General features: G+C 39.8%; 1 protein-coding gene across 1 annotated transcript in view; it reads right to left on the bottom strand.

Moving 5' to 3' along the window:
* MCTP2 (multiple C2 and transmembrane domain containing 2) overlaps positions 1–20,299 on the bottom strand; it is a 167,666-nt gene that overhangs the window by 91,746 nt on the left and 55,621 nt on the right. The window contains 6 exon segments of the mRNA XM_075069094.1: positions 1,756–1,886; positions 3,935–4,099; positions 10,776–10,811; positions 13,614–13,725; positions 14,498–14,574; positions 15,380–15,522. Coding sequence (XP_074925195.1) covers positions 1,756–1,886; positions 3,935–4,099; positions 10,776–10,811; positions 13,614–13,725; positions 14,498–14,574; positions 15,380–15,522 — 664 coding nt within the window.

The raw sequence follows: 20,299 nt of genomic DNA, 5'->3' as shown, positions 1-20,299 counted from the left end.
TTTGGTCCTTGCTGTTCACAATTTTCGAGAAATGGAACACATAGATAAGGGTATCCATTTCACTCCACATGTTATTGGCACAACTGATAAGTGTCACTTCATACCTGTACATACAATTTTTCATAGACTCATTCCTGACTCTGCAACATATTTCCTGCTAGCCACAAATTAAAAGGTTGTGACTCTGTGTCATTCTTATTTGGTATTGGGGAAAAATCTGTTAAATGTCGCAACAAATAGAGCTTATTGTTTCAGAGATCTTGCCAAATGGGAGATCATGATAGGCAAGCTACAATTTCTACAGCAATTAAGTTGGTAGCAGTGCTGAATGACCAGTGCAAGAAAAAAAACAGAAACCTAAACTGCTTGCACCTCAATCTAACCATCAAAAAAGGACAAGTCACTGGCCAAACTCTCACCATGCAAGGATAGTTTTGACGAGCATGTCAAAAAAGCATCTTGACAAACAAAGATTTGGATGTCTTTGCACAAGGGTAAACCAGATATTGGTTCACCATTGCAGCATGGATAGAAAAATGTGGAAGATGAAGTATTTTCCGAATTCTTCAAGGTCCCAGTGGCATCTGTGCTTCTACAAAGACCTTATTTGCAACTGTACCAGAAGAAGACACTGCACAATGAACTGTGTTTGTTTTGAGAACAATCTTCCCTGCACAGAATTCAGTGAAGACTGTGGTAACCCACACACTGTTGACAGAGATCATAGTGATGAAGCATATGAGGATAATGATGTTGACTAGACATGTCAACAGCGCTATTACATTTCAGTGATACCTGTACATATTTATTATTAGATTTTGTTTTAACCTTGAGATGGTTGTTATGATGCTTTGTGGTCATTAAACTAACAAATGAATATAAATATTTCAAAGTGGTCATTTTAACATGTTGATGGTGTCATTATTTATCCCTGTTTCTATGGTAATGGCACCACTTGATACCTCCACATCTTAAAGTAGACATAATATGTTTTCAAATGATGTATGACGTGTGTGTTTAGAGAGGGTACATTAAGTCAACCAAATCAGCAATGTCTGCCCCTCACCTAAACTTACACGCTAAGACACTGATCCTGAAATTGGATGTGCACAGGCAGACCCATGTGGGGCTCCACACAGCTACAAGTGTCTGTCTGTGTAGGTCCAATTTCAGGATGAGGGACTGAGTAGTGACATAGCAAGGTCAAACAAAGGAGAAGACAATGAGGAGGAATGTATGACAAGGGTTAAAAAAGATAATGAGACCTCTAGTCTAATACAAACAGGATGGGACTTGATGGGAGGAGGAGGAGAGGACAAAGACAGGACACACACTTCCCTATTATGAAAATTTAAAAAGCTCAAATACTAATTCTCATCAGCAAAGGTGATGCAAGCCCCATCACTTGTGAAATTTAAAGGATAATTTATGAGAATATTCAGTATGGAAAAAATCCTGCATTGGCCACAGGACAGACTCGATTACCCAGCAGGTCAGACTACAATGAATTTGTGAAAACAGAATGAAATTGTGTAGTTATGTGAGTCACAAGCTCTGCTCAAGTAACCAGCATGTTCTGTTAGAACACAACACATATAGGTATTTATATTCCTCCCCTCACAGCAGCATCTGGGTGCTGTCAGAATACTGTAAAGCAAAGTATAATGCTACTCTGGACAGTACAGAGCAGGTTACATTGTTAACATTTAATTTAAAAAATACCATCACATCATCATCCACACTTTAAAAACTTACATTCCCAAAAGCTCCTCATGCTTTTTGTTATCCTCTCCCCAGACCTCAATGTCCAACATATCCTTCCTGTCAGAGAAGTAGTGAAAATCAAACTGTTCCCTCCACTGAGGATTTGCACTCTTACACAGTGTCTAGAAAACATGCAGTTATAATATTTACTTTTCTTAAATGGCACTTATTTCCACAGTTATGTATACATCAATTTCATCTACAAGAGCAAGGCCAAATGTTTGAGCATCAAGTATCAAGAGGAGCATCCCCAGCAAGGCTCTGCAGCCTATCATGCAGATCCACATTTCTCTTAAAAGTGTTTTCTTCCCCATAACGATAAATAGAAAAGCACAATGTGAATGTGTGGCAGGAGAAATGCTCATATAGGGAAGTGGAACCACCCTCTACAGTTTAAATAGACCACAGGCCTGAATCAATGTCACTTATATTAGCATACATCAGGGGCAAGCCCTTGGAAGTCAGTGAGGTTGAACAGGTTTGAATGAGATCAGAATCAGGTCCCAAGTTTTCGTTCTTTTATGTTAAAATAGAGAGACCTTAGCAGAGGTGGAAATGAGCAGTTAGGACGTCATCTTGCAAATATTTATACACACAAGTAATTTTATGCATGCAAATAGTTCCACTGAGTTCAGTGAGATTATTCATGTGCATAAATTTACTCAGGAACATGAATGTATGCAGGATGAGGACCTTAATTATTGCAATACACAATATATTAAATCAGGGATCGGCAACCTTTGGCACACAGCCCACCAGGGTAAACCCCCTGGTCGGCTGGGCCGTTTGTTTACCTTCTGCGTCCACAGATTCAGCAGATCGCAGCTCCCAGTGGCCACGGTTCACTGCTCCAGGCCAATGGGGGCTGCGGGAAGCGGCACAGCCCAAAGGATGTGCTGGCCGCCACTTCCCACAGCGTCCATTAGCTTCGGATGGTGAACCGCAGCCAGTGGGAGCCGCAACCGACCGAACCTGTGGATTCCGCAGATAAACGAACTGGCCCAGCCCACCAGGGGGCTTACCCTGGTGGGCTGCATGCCAAAGGTTGCCGATCCCTGTATTAGATTATATTGGAAGTACACCAGCGGTTCTTCTATATGTACATTGACCATTACAAGAGATTGGATTACCTGCACCACAACTATGGTCTTCCTCCCCTTGTCTGCTTTTGTGTGACGTGTGATTGACTAAGGGTAAGTTAAATAATTCCCATAAAGGGATGTGAAACATTTTCAATTTTAATATTGATTATTGCATTAAAGGTAAACATAAAAGTGCATCTTAGATGGAGATGAGGCATCTTAACCAAAAAGATTAACTAATCTGTTTATTACTTTTTTAAAACTACTTTTCTAATGAAATAGTGTCATGTTCTGCTCCTCTTTGGTTAGAATTATTTATATATTTTTGAAAAACAGCCACAGGATAATCACATTTGTGGAATCTCTATAGTCAGATCATCAGGGCTTGTTTCTAGAGTTATCAGGTCCTGAAATTCCAGTCTAGAATATCTAGCTCATTTGTTTGCATTAAGAGGGTTTTGTTATTAGCTGCATTTCCCCGTCTTTAGAATGAAAGGATGAAATGCCCACCCACTGGAACTCCATTCAACCTATGGACTCCAGGGACGCGCGGGTGCAAGTAAACATGAACTCTAGCCCAGCTCTATGAAGAACAGAATGAAGAACTAGCACTGGGCAGCAACACTGGAAATTTCAAAGGTTTTTTTTTAATATTAAATATGTATATTCTTTAAAAGTCAATGAATGTTTTCAAAATGTCAATGCACAGTTTTTGGGTCTGCCCTATACAGCACACTTAACTTTACAAAATGACTTCTGTATTGAGAGAGAACAAAACCATGTGTTATGCATGAATCCTGTTTCATTTTATATTAGTGTTGCGCATCCATCACTGTGAAGTGTATATTTTTTATATAAACACACACACACACCCATATCCTCTATTTCCTATTCTGCAATTAAATGTCCATATGAGGAAAAGGGATATAAAAAAATCTAAACTCCTAGAACCTGATTTTGATCTCACTAACACTGCTATAAATCAGGAACAACTCCACTGAAGAAAGAGTTCCAATGGTGTAAAGAAAAAAAAACCAGACCACTTATTTGCCCTACCTTGCACACTTATAGAAGCTGTTAATACTTACCTTGCTTTTATATTTTTGATCTCCCAGTTTTAACAGGACAAAAATCTGTGTCATGCCCCCTCCTGGGATATTCTTCCCTTCCAATAAAGTGATCGTCACAATTCCATTCCATATTTCGTTCTTTCGCATGGATTCAGACAGTCGCACATTTCGTATGAAACTTGACTGAAAAACAAGTTGACTTCATGAAGACACTACTGGATACATCTCCTAGGTTCTTATATAGCCTTTCTTACTCCAAGTGCCACAATCTCTACTGCATCTTCACATGACTCTGGAGATGCAGAAGTACTATTATCCCTCTTTTAAATAGATGGTGAGCTGACACATAGACATACTAAGTGATTTGCCCAAGGTCACACAGGAAGTCTGGCAGGGATGGGAACTGACAATGAATTTCCTGATTCCCAGGCTGGTGCTCAAACCACCAGATCACCTTTCTTTCCCATTATGCACCTATAGCTCTTTGCTGGTAGTCTTTGGTGTATATGTTACCGGAATTTGAGCTTGTGCATCAAAAATACTGATGCCTACTGAAACATGATGACTTTTATCTGGTGGTTATATGGCAATTCCAACATATTTATTAACTTTATGATTTCATCATGTAGCGGCACATAACATCATAGCACCAGCAATATTTTATGGGAAGTGGAAATGATTTAATGGACCTTTTTGTTAGGGGAGTAGCAGAGAGATCTGGAAACTTAAGGCTACACCTTTCTTCTCACTTTAAGTCATGCCATATTTAAACATGCCATGCTTCTGTGCTTCAGTCATGACAGACTGGTGGGTCCAAAAGGGAGGAGGAGATTTCACTAGTCACATGAAAACAGGACACATTAGTTTTAAGATATAGTGTTACTAAATAAAAAAGATTTCAAGAGCACTTCAGGCCCAGGAATAACATTTTAAGGAAGAATTATCCAGTAACAAAATTCTTAAATCATGGGAGGTACATACACAAATTTTAACTTGCTTTTCACTGGTTAAAATACCCAAATGTTTGACTCCCACATGCATATTAATATACTTCTATTTAAACACACTGTTTGGCTTTCCTGGCACACTGGATAAAAATTTCTGCCTTTAAAAAGAAAATGAGATTTTGATTCATAAATCCAGCTGCAGTGCAAATTTTTTTTAAGTTCATCTTGTAGGCCAAAAAGCTAAAGCATGACTGTTCCCATGGACATACTTCAAAGTCCCGGCAGATATATTCCTCCCTAAACACTGCAACTATTTCAAAATTCTTTTTATAAAAAAGGGAGTAATGTCCACAAGGGATCAAAGGGCATCCTACAGTCTGGCAATTGCCTAAGAAAAATGGCAGTGCTTCCATGAAATATGCCCTAAAATAATTTTGTGGCTTGGTATGTCCTAATTTTGAATTGGATGTTTATCTTGGAAAGGCTTCTATCTAACTTGTCCATAAAACAGCTCCACTTAGCTCTACGAGCCCTGTGAAAATGGAATCCAAAGCTGGCTATTAAAGGGGCCTAGAGATTGCTTCCATATGGCAGAACAGCAGGGAGTGGAGGGCTAAGGCCTACAGCAGGCGCTGCTTGGCTTGAGCTCCTGATCTATCCATGGACACTCGTTGCATTACACCATAACATCTGGATTATTGCTTGTAATGTCCCTGGGAAATATCCACTTCCCATCAAAGCCTTTATCTATCTCAGTCGCACTTTGAACATTTTAGTATTTAACAGAGTCATGTTTGATGTGATGTACTTGCTGCTTTAGGTCCAAGGATTTTCCCTCCCTTCCTTGGAGGAGGAATAGGTTTTTGAAGCTAGTTCACAAAAAAACAGACAGAGTAACTTTATTATCCACCGTACATTTTTTAAAAACTGAAATCTCCACTTAGCTAGAGTCTCCAGGCGCAGCAACAAAGAAAGTTATCAACATGTAATTTTAACATCAAATTGGTGAGCCCTCTCATAGGGATCCTCTCTGGTTTTGATCAGTCCAGTGTTTTATGGTAGCAATCCAGGCCTATGGTCCTTCTAACCAGTACGTAAGTCCTCAGGGCAACATTCAATACAGGGCAAAGGGGCCACATAAAGCCCCCTACATGACTTCGTAAGGACTAAATTTTGGCTTTGCCAATAGCCCTGAGTAAGAGTAGGAGGCTTGAACAGTCAAAATCTGCTTCTTGGCCTGGTCCAGCTCTGCTCAATCCCTGTCCATCTCCGGGGAAGGGAAGGGAGAGAGGGAGCAACAGCTCTCAGGAGGCTGCTCTATCCACCACAATGCAGGTGGCTGGCACATGGGGCTACTCCTCTGTGGGAGTGTTTGGACCAGACTATTGATCATTTCCATGGCTATAAAGTGTTGGAGAGGATAGTTTGCACTGAGGTGAATGTCATTGTCACCCAAGGTAAGAAGGGGCAGATATTTTATTATTCATTTTTAAATAAAAATTATTTCATTATAATTCTTCTCTCATGCTTGTCACCTAAGCGATTTGCACAGTGTTAATTAAGCCTTGTATCACCCCCATGAGGTCAGCAAGTATTATCTCCACTTTATAGATGGGCAGAGAGAAATTAAGTGACGTGCTCACAATCTCAAAGCCAGTCAGTGGCAGAGCTGGTGAGGAACACAACTCAGGCGCCCACATTTCTAGATGCTCTTCCAATCACTACTAGGTTACACTGCCTCCCCAGAAAGGGTACAATGCTTGTGGGGAAGGGTCAAAGCCTTTCTGTATGCTGGTGAGCAATAAAAAAGAAATCATCATACATTTATTTAAATTATACAGTGAGGTGGAAAAGCATAAAATGAACCCGTCTTTCGCCTCCTGTACTTAAAAGGATGAGACAGGACAACAGAAAGTGTTCAAATTCCTGTGAATAGGTCAAAGTAGAAATTGGAACCACTGTAATTTGCAAAATAAAAAATAAACAAACAAGTTTCTGGACTTCTACTCATTAGGCAGGGAAACCGTTATGCAGAGGCAGTTTCCCTCTGGGAAAGAGGAGAGGAGGATGAGAAAGGCAATTGAACTGACGGGAGATTGCTGTGATGGCACATGACCCTTTGGCAACTGAGTTCTATGGCTCTGTGAAATGTTCAAAGATCACAGAGGCACCACTGCCCAAAGGGTATTGCTATAGAGAGCCAAATACAATGAGGCAGGCAAACACACACATGAAAAGGAGGGTGAAGGATTATCCCCTGTGATAAGAGGAGTGAGAGTACTTCAGTCCAGAGTCATCCTTTCAGCCAATTTATTCAATCAGCTTTAGATATCAAGGTGGCAACTGAATCACTTCTTTTAGGAATAAACTGCTGCAGGTCAATCCCCTCCACCCCACCAAGCAAACCCATTTGTTTGCTTCCTAGATGTTCAACACTTAAAGGTTATTCATGCGTACAAAGGATGGAAATAACATGCAGGGCACCCTCGGTGCAAGAGTCTAGCCACCTGGGAGAAACAAGGCTACTAAGCATCAAACAGTGTTCCCCTATGCCCCAAAATATCTCTATAGGCTAAGCAGCCTGGAAAAAGAGGAAGGGAAGGGGGCACTTCATCTTGTTTTTCTTACAGATAGATAGAGTATGGTGAATACTTCCTAAAAACAAAGGGGCCACGCTTCCTTCCGCAGTGCCATATACGCTTGATGAGCAAAGAAGCAAATTACACTCTGGAGTTAGCTATATCAAAAAACAATGTTATCCCATACTCTCATCCTAAGCAAGGGGCACCGAATGCGGTGCACATATCTTGCTACCTTTGGGTATGTAATCAGGTCCAAATCACTTGCTTTATGTGACACCCCCCTCTAAGAGCAGTGATAAATATATGCTGACAAATATATAAGCCACCCAGTTCGATACCTCTTGCACCATACTGATTTCGTATGTCATACTCAGTATCTGAAATCATCTCTGCATCCTACCCATATCCAATGCTTGTATGATTTTTATTGTCTTCTATTTTCTGTAATAAAAGAAGTTATATTTGCTTTTTCTTAAAGAAGATAGGGAGTTGGAAGGACACTAAGTAAAAAGTATTCAGCAACAGGTTTAACTTATATTTTTTCCACTCTGCACAGGGGACTGCAACAGTCATTGGTACCAGTGTGGAGTCATTGCTCCATTGGGGATATTACTGAATCCCTGCAATATGGACTGATGACTAAAGTAATAAGAAGATTCATTTGTGACATTGGTATCTGCTATCCGGTCTAAGATAAAACTTAGTGGATCAGATCCAGTTATAAGCCATAATTATCTCAGATATATAGAGAGTTGAAAAATCAAAGACTGAAAAATGTAACTTCTTTTTTTTTCCCTGTAAGTCCTTCTACCCATATATGAAAATACTACATAACAACAGGATCTGAAAATTACAATAAAATCCCACTTTAATTCATCTTGAGAAGAAGTTAAGCTACCCCTAATATAAAGCATTTGCTTTCCTGATCATGTTAGAGATGTAGATTTCTGAGACACATTTAATTTAATCAATGCAGATTTATCAGGAACCAAGTTGCACAAATGGATCATATATGGAATTTTTCCTCCTTGAACAGCAACCAGGGTCGAGGGGCGGGCAGGGGGAGAAGATGGCACAAATTACCGGGGCCCGGCGGTCCGGAAGGGGGCCCGGAGCCTGGCTTTGTCGGTCCTGTTTAGCCGATCCACCCTTGCTGGGGGGCCCGACAAAAAATTTTCACCAGGACCCAAACCTGTTCTCAGAGGCCCTGACAGCAACCAAAGTGTAATAGCCAAAACAACAGTGCTGAGTTTGTGTATCCATTATATAATGTTCCCCCCATATTTCTGGTATCTTTATCCAGTCTGTCTGCATTTCTTCTACCCCATCACACTCCTCTGGCCATTTTTCCATAACCTCTCATGCCTTCCCTAGACATCTATATTCCCCATGCTCACAATTTTTCTTTCTAGCCTTTATGTTCTGCCACAAACTGCCAGTACTGTTTCCACAGACCAGAGTTTCCTAACTAAAGATGGTTATTGATGGACAGTACTAGTGTTTTAATGCAGTAGCAGAATCAATAAACTAGGAAATATTGCTTTGTCAGATTTTTTCCAGCACATTCTGGGAAATTCTTTACTGCCTTGGATGGCCACAGAAGCTTTTCTTAAGAGATCACACTAGAGCCTGAACTATGTCTTCTCTGTGAAGAACTGAAGCTCTCTTACCCTCTAGTGGCTATAACTGAACAGAGCAAAGGGTTGCAGCTATTTTTTCATTCAACAATAATCTTGCATCTACTAATCCAATATCATGCTTTGGCATCTCTTAATTTTATTTAAAACAATGTTAAGATGTTAGCTGGAGCCTGGGGAACTGAATGACCTGCCAATATGAATTAAAGCTTTATCTCTGTTATTTCAAATCAAGTGTTTAAAATACAGAGAGAGAATGTACAACAAAGAAAAAAAAGCAAGATGGAACTTTGGCTGTTTTGGATTGAAAGGAATAGAGTTGGAATATCTGGCTCCCTGTCCTGGGACACCAAGCCAGTGAGATTTGAGAGACAGCTGTGTGCCTGCACACATGGCAGAAAGAGAGATCAAGCCACATTTGATCAAATGTGTGCACTAGTAATTTCAAGGGCTTTAGTTAAAAACTAAACTGCTGAGCTCTTCAATTATTCCATCACTTTCTGTCATATTCCATTTAGCAATTTCTTGCTGTATCTCTGCAGTATGGATATAGCTATAGAGAGCCAGCATTATCCCTGGAACTGTTTGGTTAAGCCAAAATAGCTGCAGATCTGTGCCCAGAAGGTACATTACATGTGCTCTTTACAAAAGTATTTTTGGTGGCATTTTACCTTGGTGGGGGTCCCTATCTACCATGTGCTGAAAGGGACAGTAATTACCAATTTCATATAGGTGCAAACAGCTTTATGAGGAAATTCCCCAGATATTAGGTGTTCTTAGAAGAGCCAAATTAGGTTTTTCTAAAGTTATACTGTAAGCTCTCAAAATACAGGATCTGATGATGATATCTCAAGTTTCTCTCATCCTCATCATCATCTACCCAGAAGCATTTTGGGTGCTTTACAGAACAAATATACAGCCAGTCCCTTTCCTGAATAGCTTAAAAATCCAACATTAGCATGACGAAATAAGTGGGTGCAAAAGAAAAATGGCCCAAAGGGAAGATGTTCATGTGGGTACCCAGTAATGGTACACGCACATCTTGATGGCACCATTCTATTTCTAGCAGCCAAAATACCTGTTCATTCCATCAGGGGAAACCCTCAACAGAAGGATCTGAGGAAATCTCTGCTCAGGAACAGAGACAGCATGGCACAATGCATAGGACACTGGACTGAGAGTCAGAAGACTGGGTTATATTCCCAGCTATGCCACCATTCTTCTGTGTGACCTTGGGCAAGTTCTTTCATCTCTCTCTGTCTCCTCCTCCTTGTCAATTTACCCTGTAAGCTCTTCTGGTTAGGGACTGTACCTTACAATGGGTGTCACAGTGCGCACCCAAGCACGCTGGGAGTCTCCAGTTGCCACTATAATACAAACAACAATAAGAGGTCCAACATTTCTCACTCAACTATCAGACTGAGAAAGGAATGGCAATCATGGCCCAGAGGGCCTGACAGTCTGCACCTGTACTAAATTTTCAAACTAGTTACAGAAAACCATCTCGGATGGATGGTGTGGAATCCTGGGTTGTTCATAAGGACTATTCATCCACAAAGAGAATACCGAAGGAACATACAAAATGCGCTAGCATGGTTGCAACCTCCAGTAATGGAGATGCTACATAAGAAGAAGAAATTTCTTGTGGGAGAAAGGGAACAAGAGATTTACAGGGAAAAGGGATATGGGTTACCTTGGATGAAGTTTGTTTCTTCCGATTTGACCATCTCTATTCATGCGTTTCCACCATTGCAACAGATAGAATCCAAAAGCAAAGGGAGAAAAACCGGTAAAATGGTTAGTCAAATAATCTGAACTCTGGTTTATAAACTGTGTTAAAGAACGCATACTACTAGCACAGAGTTGGCTCTACTACTGAATTCAACTAAACTACCTCCCTCGCAGATTGTAACAAACAACAAAACAGAACATTTGCATTGCACCAGAAATAAAAGGAAACAAAGCATCAAGTATAAAAAGTGGAAGAGACCCTCAGCCATTAGCAGATGCATGGCTCGAACTTTTGGTGCCATCTGGTCCTACTAAGCTAATTTAAAATGGTGTGTGTGTGTGTGGAATAAGCTTGCTGTTAAGTGCATAGGATGGACAAGACTATTTTGCTCTCCTGTTTCTATTGAAAATGGTTGAGCTGTTTTCATTTGAAATACAGGGGCCTAAAACATGGTCAGTGAAATTTTCACCGCATGCATCTACTCCTTAGGTATCTGCACTCTGAACATTAGCCACAGATCCAGGCATTCCCAAGGCTGCTGCCCAGTGCTAATGCTGCCCCCTCTCTTATCCCAGAATCCCCAGGGCCACTCTGACCCACATTTCCTTAATGCTGCCAGAGGAACTGTTCCCCAAGTCAGAACAAATGCCTTCAGCAGCTCTCATGTAGACTGTGCACCTGTCTCACCCCTTACTGCACACCATGACCTGGATGCCCTCCCATGCCTTGCACACTGAGTTAATGGGGGAGCTGACATCCCAGCCAAATGGGCTTAAACTAGTAAGAATAGCCAAAATGTCAAGGGAAGTGGTCAGGGTTTATTAGAGGACTGTGACATAAAGAGGGTGTCTCATTAATGACTAAGGAAAGGTCAGAACATTAACAGCCATGCTCGCAACATTTCTTGCTTTCCTACCTTTCAGATCAGGCAATTCTAGGGTGACCATATAGCAAGTGTGAAAAATCGGGACGGGGTGGGGAGTAATAGAGCCTATATAAGAAAAAGCCCCAAATATTGGTACTGTGCCTATAAGATCGGGACATCTGGTCACCCTAGGCAATTCATTCCCTCCCCATTTGTATAGGAAAAGCTACCTTCTTACAGCATATATAAACGCTAGGTGAGATCAGCACAACACAAATAAGTGTTCTAGAATTTTTATTATTATCATTTGGTTGTTGTTGAAATTTTTAAATAAGCACATGCAGAGGGAGAAATATCAAAAACTTTCCAACAACACATTATTAAACTACCTAATAAATTAACAACTCTTAAAAACAAGCAGCTACTAGGAAGAAACAATAACGAAAGGCACACCTTTCTTGGGAAGTCTATTTCCTATATTCTCCACCCCAACCTGTCTTTTGGTAACGTTCTCACTTTCATAAATATCCCATACCTGCTATGAATTCCCACATGTCTAGTTTAACAATCTACAGTAGACTGCAGTGTTCACATTGGATTCTGAAAAATTAAAACTGTTATATTTAATATTCACAGAAACACTTCCCATTTTTTTTTACCTGCAAAACTTATTAGTTATGTATTTAAAACTGGACTTGCTTGAAAATTAGATCTATTCAAATGATATACTTTGGGGCTTTTCTTGCTGTCAATCTGTTCTCTAAATCAGTGGTTCTCAAACGAGGGCCGCCACTTGTTCAGGGAAAGCTCCTGGCGGACCTGGTTGGTTTCTTTATCTGCATGTTCGGCCAATCGCAGCTCCCAGTGGCCACGGTTCGCTGCTCCAGGCCAATGGGAGCTGTAGGAAGCAGCGCAGGCCGAGGGACGTACTGGCCACAGCTTCCCACAGCCCCCATTAGCCTGAAGCGGCGAATCACGGCCACTGGGAGCTGCAATTGGCCGAACCTACGGATAAAGAAACTGGCCCAGCACACCAGGGGCTTTCCCTGAACAAGTGGCAGCCCTAGTTTGAGAACCACTGCTCTAAATGACTGCAAGATGAACTTGCAGATTTAGGTATGGTCCATGTTTTGTGTGAAACACAAATGGTGATATTTAAAAAAAAAAAAAATACTCACACAAACCCTGATCCTGAAAGCCCTTATTCCCTTTAATCACACACTCCGCAGCCTCTGCCCAACTCTTTCTGGGTTTCTATCTCCACTTTCAACACTGGAGTCCCACAGCACTTCTGCAACAGGAGCCTGATCCAAAGCTCACTGACGAATCTGGCAAGGTTTAAGACTGCGCCTGGTCTGTTCTCAGTTTTGCAAGAACATAGCTCCTTGTGTCCATTTCCCTTCTCTCAGCAATGCGGACCAACGCAGGGCAGGCATAACCTAGTCTTAATAGTAAATCCTTGCTTTTACCATTTCACACTGATATATATATTTTTCACTGGTATGAAAAAAAACATCACATCTAATTGAAGGTTTAACACCTTTTTAAAAATCCATAAAATCTAAACTCCTTGCTTATAGTGAGAAAACGGCATGCCCTGAAAGAGCAGGCCTGCAAGCTGTGGGGCATACACTTTTAGAGATATCTCACACACACACGCACAGACCTACCACTCGTTGAAATATATGGAGACTTGTTATTCGTGGGTTCACCCTTTAAAGCCACAGAACGGAAGCACTTGGCGATAGAAGCATAAGCAACTTTTATCCAGTCCAGTGTGGTTGATTTTTAAATCATGAACTATCAAGTTTTCAATGCTGAGTCTCAGAGGATGAAAATAAAGGTGGCATTTCCCAGTATAGAGTAAATCAGATTAGGGAAGCTCTCCTTTTTTGTCCATTCCAGCTATAAATTTGATTTTCTAAGCCACTTACAGTTCTCTTGAAGTCTCCTTGCTTGACTGTTAGACTCAAGTTTAACACAATCTCTCCCATATCATCTTCTAAACTGTTTGGATCTTCCAATTTTAAAATCTGTTCAGTAGTTCTGCAAGCAGAAAAGAAATGCATCTGTAGGCTCCGTTTTAGCTTCTGGTTCATTATTAAATTCACAGTTAATTGTGCACATCCTGTTTTTTTGGCTGATATTTAGCACATTTTAAAGGTTTCAAAATTGAGTCTAAATATTAAAATGTACAATCTGGCATATTTCTTTGTGGCATATATTCCCCCTCACAGCTCCCACAAAACATACAAAGTTCAGCACAGTAACTTTAAATAATACTTTGTATTTCCATAGCAATTAGTTAATACTGATAACCCACCACCTGTAGAAGGCAGAAAACTGATCAATGTTATCCCCATTTTACAAGAAAGGAAACTGACAATGACTTGTCCAGCTGCATTGTCTGGCAGTTAAAGACTGGACATTGACTTGTGAGATGTGTGTTCAATTCCTAGATCTGATGCAGACTTCCTGCATCACCTTGGACAAATCATTTCATCTCTCTGCCTTAGTTCCCCCTCTGAAAATGGAGATGATAAAATTTCCCTGCCTCACAGAGGTGTTGTGGAAATAAATTCATTAATGTTTGTGAGGCACTCAGATAGTACAGCCATGGGGCCCATAATGCAAGAAAATGCACTTGCCCGAGATATCAGTAAGTAAGTATAAGAGCCAGGAATAAAACATGAATCCCTGTCTCCCAGCTCCACATTCAGACCGACAATTCACAGATAAAGTTTAAGCTGCTACAAAAGTGTTGTGATCATTTCTAAACTAAACTGCAGTAACACATTTTAATAAATTCATGTAGTACCTGTTGAGCTCAAGGTTGCTGAGCACCACAAATGCAGATCCCATGAAGTCAGAGGAGGCTAAGTCTCGATCATATACCTGGTAGCAAAACAAATGCATATTATTTTCACATCCTAAGCCAGTTTTGCCACATCAGAAAAAAGAACTGACATTTTGAGTTTCACCCCATATTTTGGGAATCAAAGCCTAGATGTTGTTCAGGATAATTCTCCATTTCCATTCTTTAATGTAGATTTTTAATTGAATATTTTAACAGCATTTTGAAAAACCTTCTTGACATATGGTGAACAGAGTCATGTGTGCAACAATAGATTGGGACCATTCCAACATATATGGTAGTATAGTACAATCGAATACTGTACACAACCAGGCAGTTTTTTAGCTACAGATGTTTTAGCAATTAGTGCTTACAACTGGTAGCTTGCAGCTCCGTTAACTATAAAGTTACCTCATAACGAGAAAGAGCTTTGCTGCTTGTCACCACTACCTCACAGGTAATAATTCTACTCAACTCAGTTCACCAAATTGCACTCTTAAATTATTTCAGGTAAACCTCACTGATTTCACTGAGGTTGCACGGATGTAATTGAGGGCAGAGTCTGGCACAGTAGGTTTAAATGCCTCCAGTCAAACAGATTATTTTGATTTGGGGCATTCACACACTGAAAACACAACATCCAAGTCAAATCTGGCAAAGATGCATGTGCATTTGAACATAAAGCTTAGAAAACTTTGGATCCTAATTGTGTTTTGAAGACACGTTCTCTGTATCAAACCATCAAATTGAATTAACACACACACACACACACACATACATACACAAAAAACAATTGGTTCAGAGGAGCTTTTTCCATTGTTACAGAACCCTATTTCAAAAATTTACCTTGACCCGGAGCTTCTGATCAAGAGTCTGTATTGGCAACACAACAGTTTCATCCCAAACAGGATTTAGGTTTTTATAGATGACCTTACTTTTGTACAGAGTTTTTCCATTCAATTTAAATTTCACATATGGATCACTTGTACCTATTATAAACAATAACAATACAAATGGGATTAGTCTGGAAAACACTACCGGCCACGCAAAATAAACAAATAATTGAGAATAAAAAGATCAGGGATTCTGCTGAACATGGCTAGAAAGTGATTTGATGGAGAGAAGGGGAAAAAAAAGAATTCTACATTGTGCTTGTGCTCTCTGCCACATCATCTTGGAATAGACTTGGTTATTCTTATCTCTTCCTTTTTTCCATGTTTTTCTCTTTTTTTTTTTCCCAGGAAGTAACAAACAAAAACAAGGCTGAATCTATATAACATACAGACAAACAATAAAAACATAGAATTACAAATAAAATGGGAAAACACAAAAAGGCCTGCGATTTGATCAATATCACTTACAGAAAATCTTACGGGACCCAATATGAATATAATTACGTTTGGCAGGTTTTTGAAACTAACCAACACAATGTAATAGAGAATTGTATCGCTGCTAAAAAATTCTATAGACTCATTCAAAAAACCTACAGGGGGGGCTCTTATTCATTACTAATTTCTATAGGATTTTAGAATAATTTTTATAGAACCCTATTCAGTTCTGTAGGTCTTCTTCCTAAGGGGTGGCTTGATAAGTAGTATGAAAACATTTTGATGAAAGATTAAATATCTCCAATTAATCTATTTTCAAATACAACCTACAAAAAGCTCTTTTCTTACACAATGATAGCAGATTTTTTTTTCTTTTTTTGGCAGGGAAAGGGAGGGACAGACAGACAATGTTGCACAGGGGCTAAAAGGATATTTGTTTTCCTGGTCTTCCAAGAGACCCACAGTTAGGTCAGCCTCAAAACCCTCTGAAGTCAATGGGAGTTTTTCCATTGCCTTCAGTGGGTTTAGATCATGCCTTTAGTTATAATGGGAAAAATTATTTATATTTACTTCCTAAGTACACAGGTAGAAAAGAAATATTGAACAAAAGCATGCACTTTGCACAGACAGGACTACACAGATAATATCCAACATAAAATATGTCCAACAACCTTCAGAGGATGCATTAGTAAGGAAATTAGATAAATTAACGAAAGGCTACACCAAACAGTCCTATCTATTTTGAATATTCCAATTCCCCTCTCCTGGAAGGAAAAAACAAAAGAGAGAGAGACTGCCTTTATCTCCTGGATAAGCAGAAGCACCCTGCATTATTAAAAATAAATAAATAAAGTCCCCAATTATTCACTACTACACCAATGAGGTAGTATCAAGACTAGACAAGGGAAGGAACTGATAGAATGAAAACATGAATAGAGCAATGAGAGCAGGTAGTCTACAGCTATAACTCATCTGTTTCTTAAATAGAAAAGAAACTTTGAGTGAAGGGAACCTTTCAAAAATAAAATTAAATAAACAAACAACCAAAAATCTAGTTTCTGCAAGAATAAAAAACAAAACATAACCAGCCTCTTTTTCTGGGAAACACAAGCTCCATAGCTAAGCAAGTGTTCTGTTTGCATTATTACACAGAAATGTTTCAAGGCTGTTGAATGACCTTACTTTGAATGACCAGTTCTTCCTCACACATCCCTTTTTACTGTACAACAGCACTGTTCAAGTGAGTCAGGCTTTAACAATCATTCTGATACACACACACACACACACACACACACACACACATAAACAATGGGTAAAAACTATAATAAAAAGAGGCCTTTAATTAAATAAGATTGCCACTCTGGGATCAAGCCTTCATGCTTGTCAGCTTACTCTCAAAATAAACATCTCAAAAGCAGGCCCAGTGGTGTCACTTACTAAGGCAAGGCATATTGGGTAATCCCTAGGTATCTTGACAGCTACATAATGTTCAAACTCTTTTATGGGTGAATGGCAGCACTTGCGTGAAAGAAAATATTAATGTCTGGAATTAATAAAAGAAAGAGATGATGGTTTACAAAGCCAAACAAGAAAAGGGTGCCAAGTTAGTAGAGTGTTAATTGTTACGGAAAATAATTGAGGGAGAGCATGCAAGAGAAACATGCTGCGATTTGCTAGCTGAGCACAACTGTCTTACTGTCAGGAACATAACATCTCAACTAGGTAAGCAGGAAAAAAGGGGGACGGCTGCTCAAGAATGCAACTCAGATTGACAAATGACGAGATGACGTCTCACTGTCAGCCAACAGATGGACTTTAACCTTTGCTTCAGGAGCTTCACAAATGATGCAGCTCTATGGTATTTATTCTGATGGAACCAAACAGCAGAAACATAAAACCTTTTCTGGCAATGGCACCAGATTAGAAATGGAGCAGAACAAAACAGTAAACCACAACTCTTTTTCAGTAAGGGGCGGTGGGGAGGAATACACAACTAATTTGTTTAGCTCTAATGAAGCTTCGGGGTCTCCTTTTTTCAGTGCCTCATTCTCTTTTTCTTAGGACTTGTCTCCATGGGGACACAGGAAAATTAATCTGAATTAACTAAAACTGGGCATTTAAATTAGATTAGTTAAACCCCATTAAATCCCTGTGTAGACACACTCGTTCAGAATTCAAGTGGATTTAATTTAGTTTAGCTTAATTCTCTTCCAAACTGGGTAAAAGCATGGTTCCATATTTTGAATTTTATTTTCAATAAGTTGGAAAATGACAGAAAAATGCTCAATGACCCAGAACAGGGGCTTGCAACCTTTGGCACGTAGCTCACCACGTAGCTCAGCACGTAGACGCTGGCGGGCTGGGCCAGTTTGTTTACCTGCCGTGTCCGCAGGTTCGGCTGATCGCGGCTCCCATTGGCCGCAGTTCACTGTCCCAGGCCAATGGGCGTGGCAGGAAGCGGCGCGGACCGAGGGAGCTGCGATCGGCCAAACCTGCAGATGCAGCAGGTAAGCAAATCGATCCAGTCCACTTGGGTGCTTACTCTGGCGAGCTGCATGCCAAAGGTTGCCGACCCGACCTAGACATAAACCAAGCATGAACATATGCAGATTCACTTCTTGAAGTCTTAAGCAAAAGCCCAGTAAAAATAGAGAAAAAAGTGTGACCTCTGAAAAACTATTCTGTTGTGACTAAGATTTTGGGGTGCTTTTTTATTAAATAAAGGAAGGATATTCATTTTAATGTTATTTGTTATTTAAAATAATTTTCACCATACCCATTTTATTTTTAATTAAAATCTGTTTCTCAATTTTTCCTTTTTCAAACTGTGATCCTTTCATGGATTTTTCAACCCGTTAAGCAGCTGGCTTGAACTTAAAGTAATTAGTCAGACTGTGCATGCTAGTCAGCATTGGCCAGGATGAAAGCACACGATATAACCCTTTCTTCCTTCTCCTTGGGGTTTATAATGCCCCATGGATTGCTAAATATACTTAACTTTCATATTAAAGAGTCATTCATTATCTTCTGTAGTTGTGAGTGAGCATGTGAATGTGGGCATGTCTATATATTGGAAGATAAACTCCCCCCGCACTTGGAAGTAATCTTCTAAACTGAAGAGACAATAGACTTCAGGCACAAAGCACTATGGACCTGCACCATTAAAGTCAAAAAGGAGCTTTGCCTTTGACTTCAGCAGGAGTAAGGTTTGGGGCTATATGAAAAACCTCCTTTTTACCCTTTACCATGCTTTTAGTGGATTATTTTTTAGTAGTATTTTTTCCTAGAAAAGCAGCTTATCCTGTAACACTGAAGGCCATTCACTCAGTATAGGTGGACTAAGTACACGGGAACTTGAAGTTGCCTAAACAAACAAAAGTATTCTGTACACAGTAACTAGATAGGGTTTAGTTTCCTCAGAGAGTTCATAGCGTTTTTAAACGGTTACTGCTGCCCTCTAGCAGCTATGATGAGACTTGCCACATCAATATTTACTAACCTTACATGCTTGTTTCACACTTTGAAAAAGGCACAGCAGACCTGGTGTTATTTCAAATGACATATTCATCCTCTAGAGATCGGTTTGCTGGGCATGCAAGCATATTAACAATATCTGTACTTAAAAATACAAATATCTATCGGTGCCACAATCCTAAGAACTCAAACAAAGAAAACCATACTGCTTATACCCTAGATCATTTTAATTGTTGTTTTAGGATATTAAGTTCCAAATATTAATATGGAAAAGAAAACGAATGTATTTCTAATAATATTTTGCAGACTTATTTTATAGTCATATAAAACTAAGTGTAATTTTTCAGCAAATCCATAGAAATAATATTACTACAGTTGTTTACAGTAATGACCAAAAGCCATTATCAGATGGATCAATGGTATTTTTGTTTTAAATGAAAAAAATCAAACACTCTTATACAGAGATAACAAAAACGGAATAAAACATCTACTGGGGGAAGCAGGAAAAAAATGAAAAAGGCTATGTATTTGAAAAGCCGTGTGAGTGAATGGTTTAGAAGCAAATGCCTTTGGTAAACTAGGAAGGAAAATAAACCAGAACACTTTGCCAGTGAAGAGGTGTGTGGAACATATATAAGCCTAGAAACGAGCCACTGCTTTTAGAAGGAGAATGTGAGTAAATGCTGAAAAACAAGGAAGCAGACAAGGGATGTTTTGTAAAATGCACCCTGTAAGCAGCATGCTAGGCATCCTGCAGAGGGTCAGAGCAACCCATGATGCAATAATTAATGAATATCTGTCTTTTTCTGGAGCAAAAAAGCATCAAGCGGCATTAAAAAGAACCTGGAAGCCAAGGCACATGTTCATTAGTGAAGTGGGTAGGGAAAACCATATGAGGACCAAGAGAATAGACAGTAGGAGTGCACCCAGGAAGTGATGAAGAGCATGGTGCAATATTTGCCAT

Source organism: Chelonoidis abingdonii, chromosome 9 (genome assembly GCF_003597395.2).
Source record: "Chelonoidis abingdonii isolate Lonesome George chromosome 9, CheloAbing_2.0, whole genome shotgun sequence".
Classification (NCBI taxonomy): domain Eukaryota; kingdom Metazoa; phylum Chordata; order Testudines; family Testudinidae; genus Chelonoidis; species Chelonoidis abingdonii.
The sequence above is the reverse complement of the archived record's forward strand: the minus strand, read 5'-3'. Positions and strand labels throughout refer to the sequence as shown.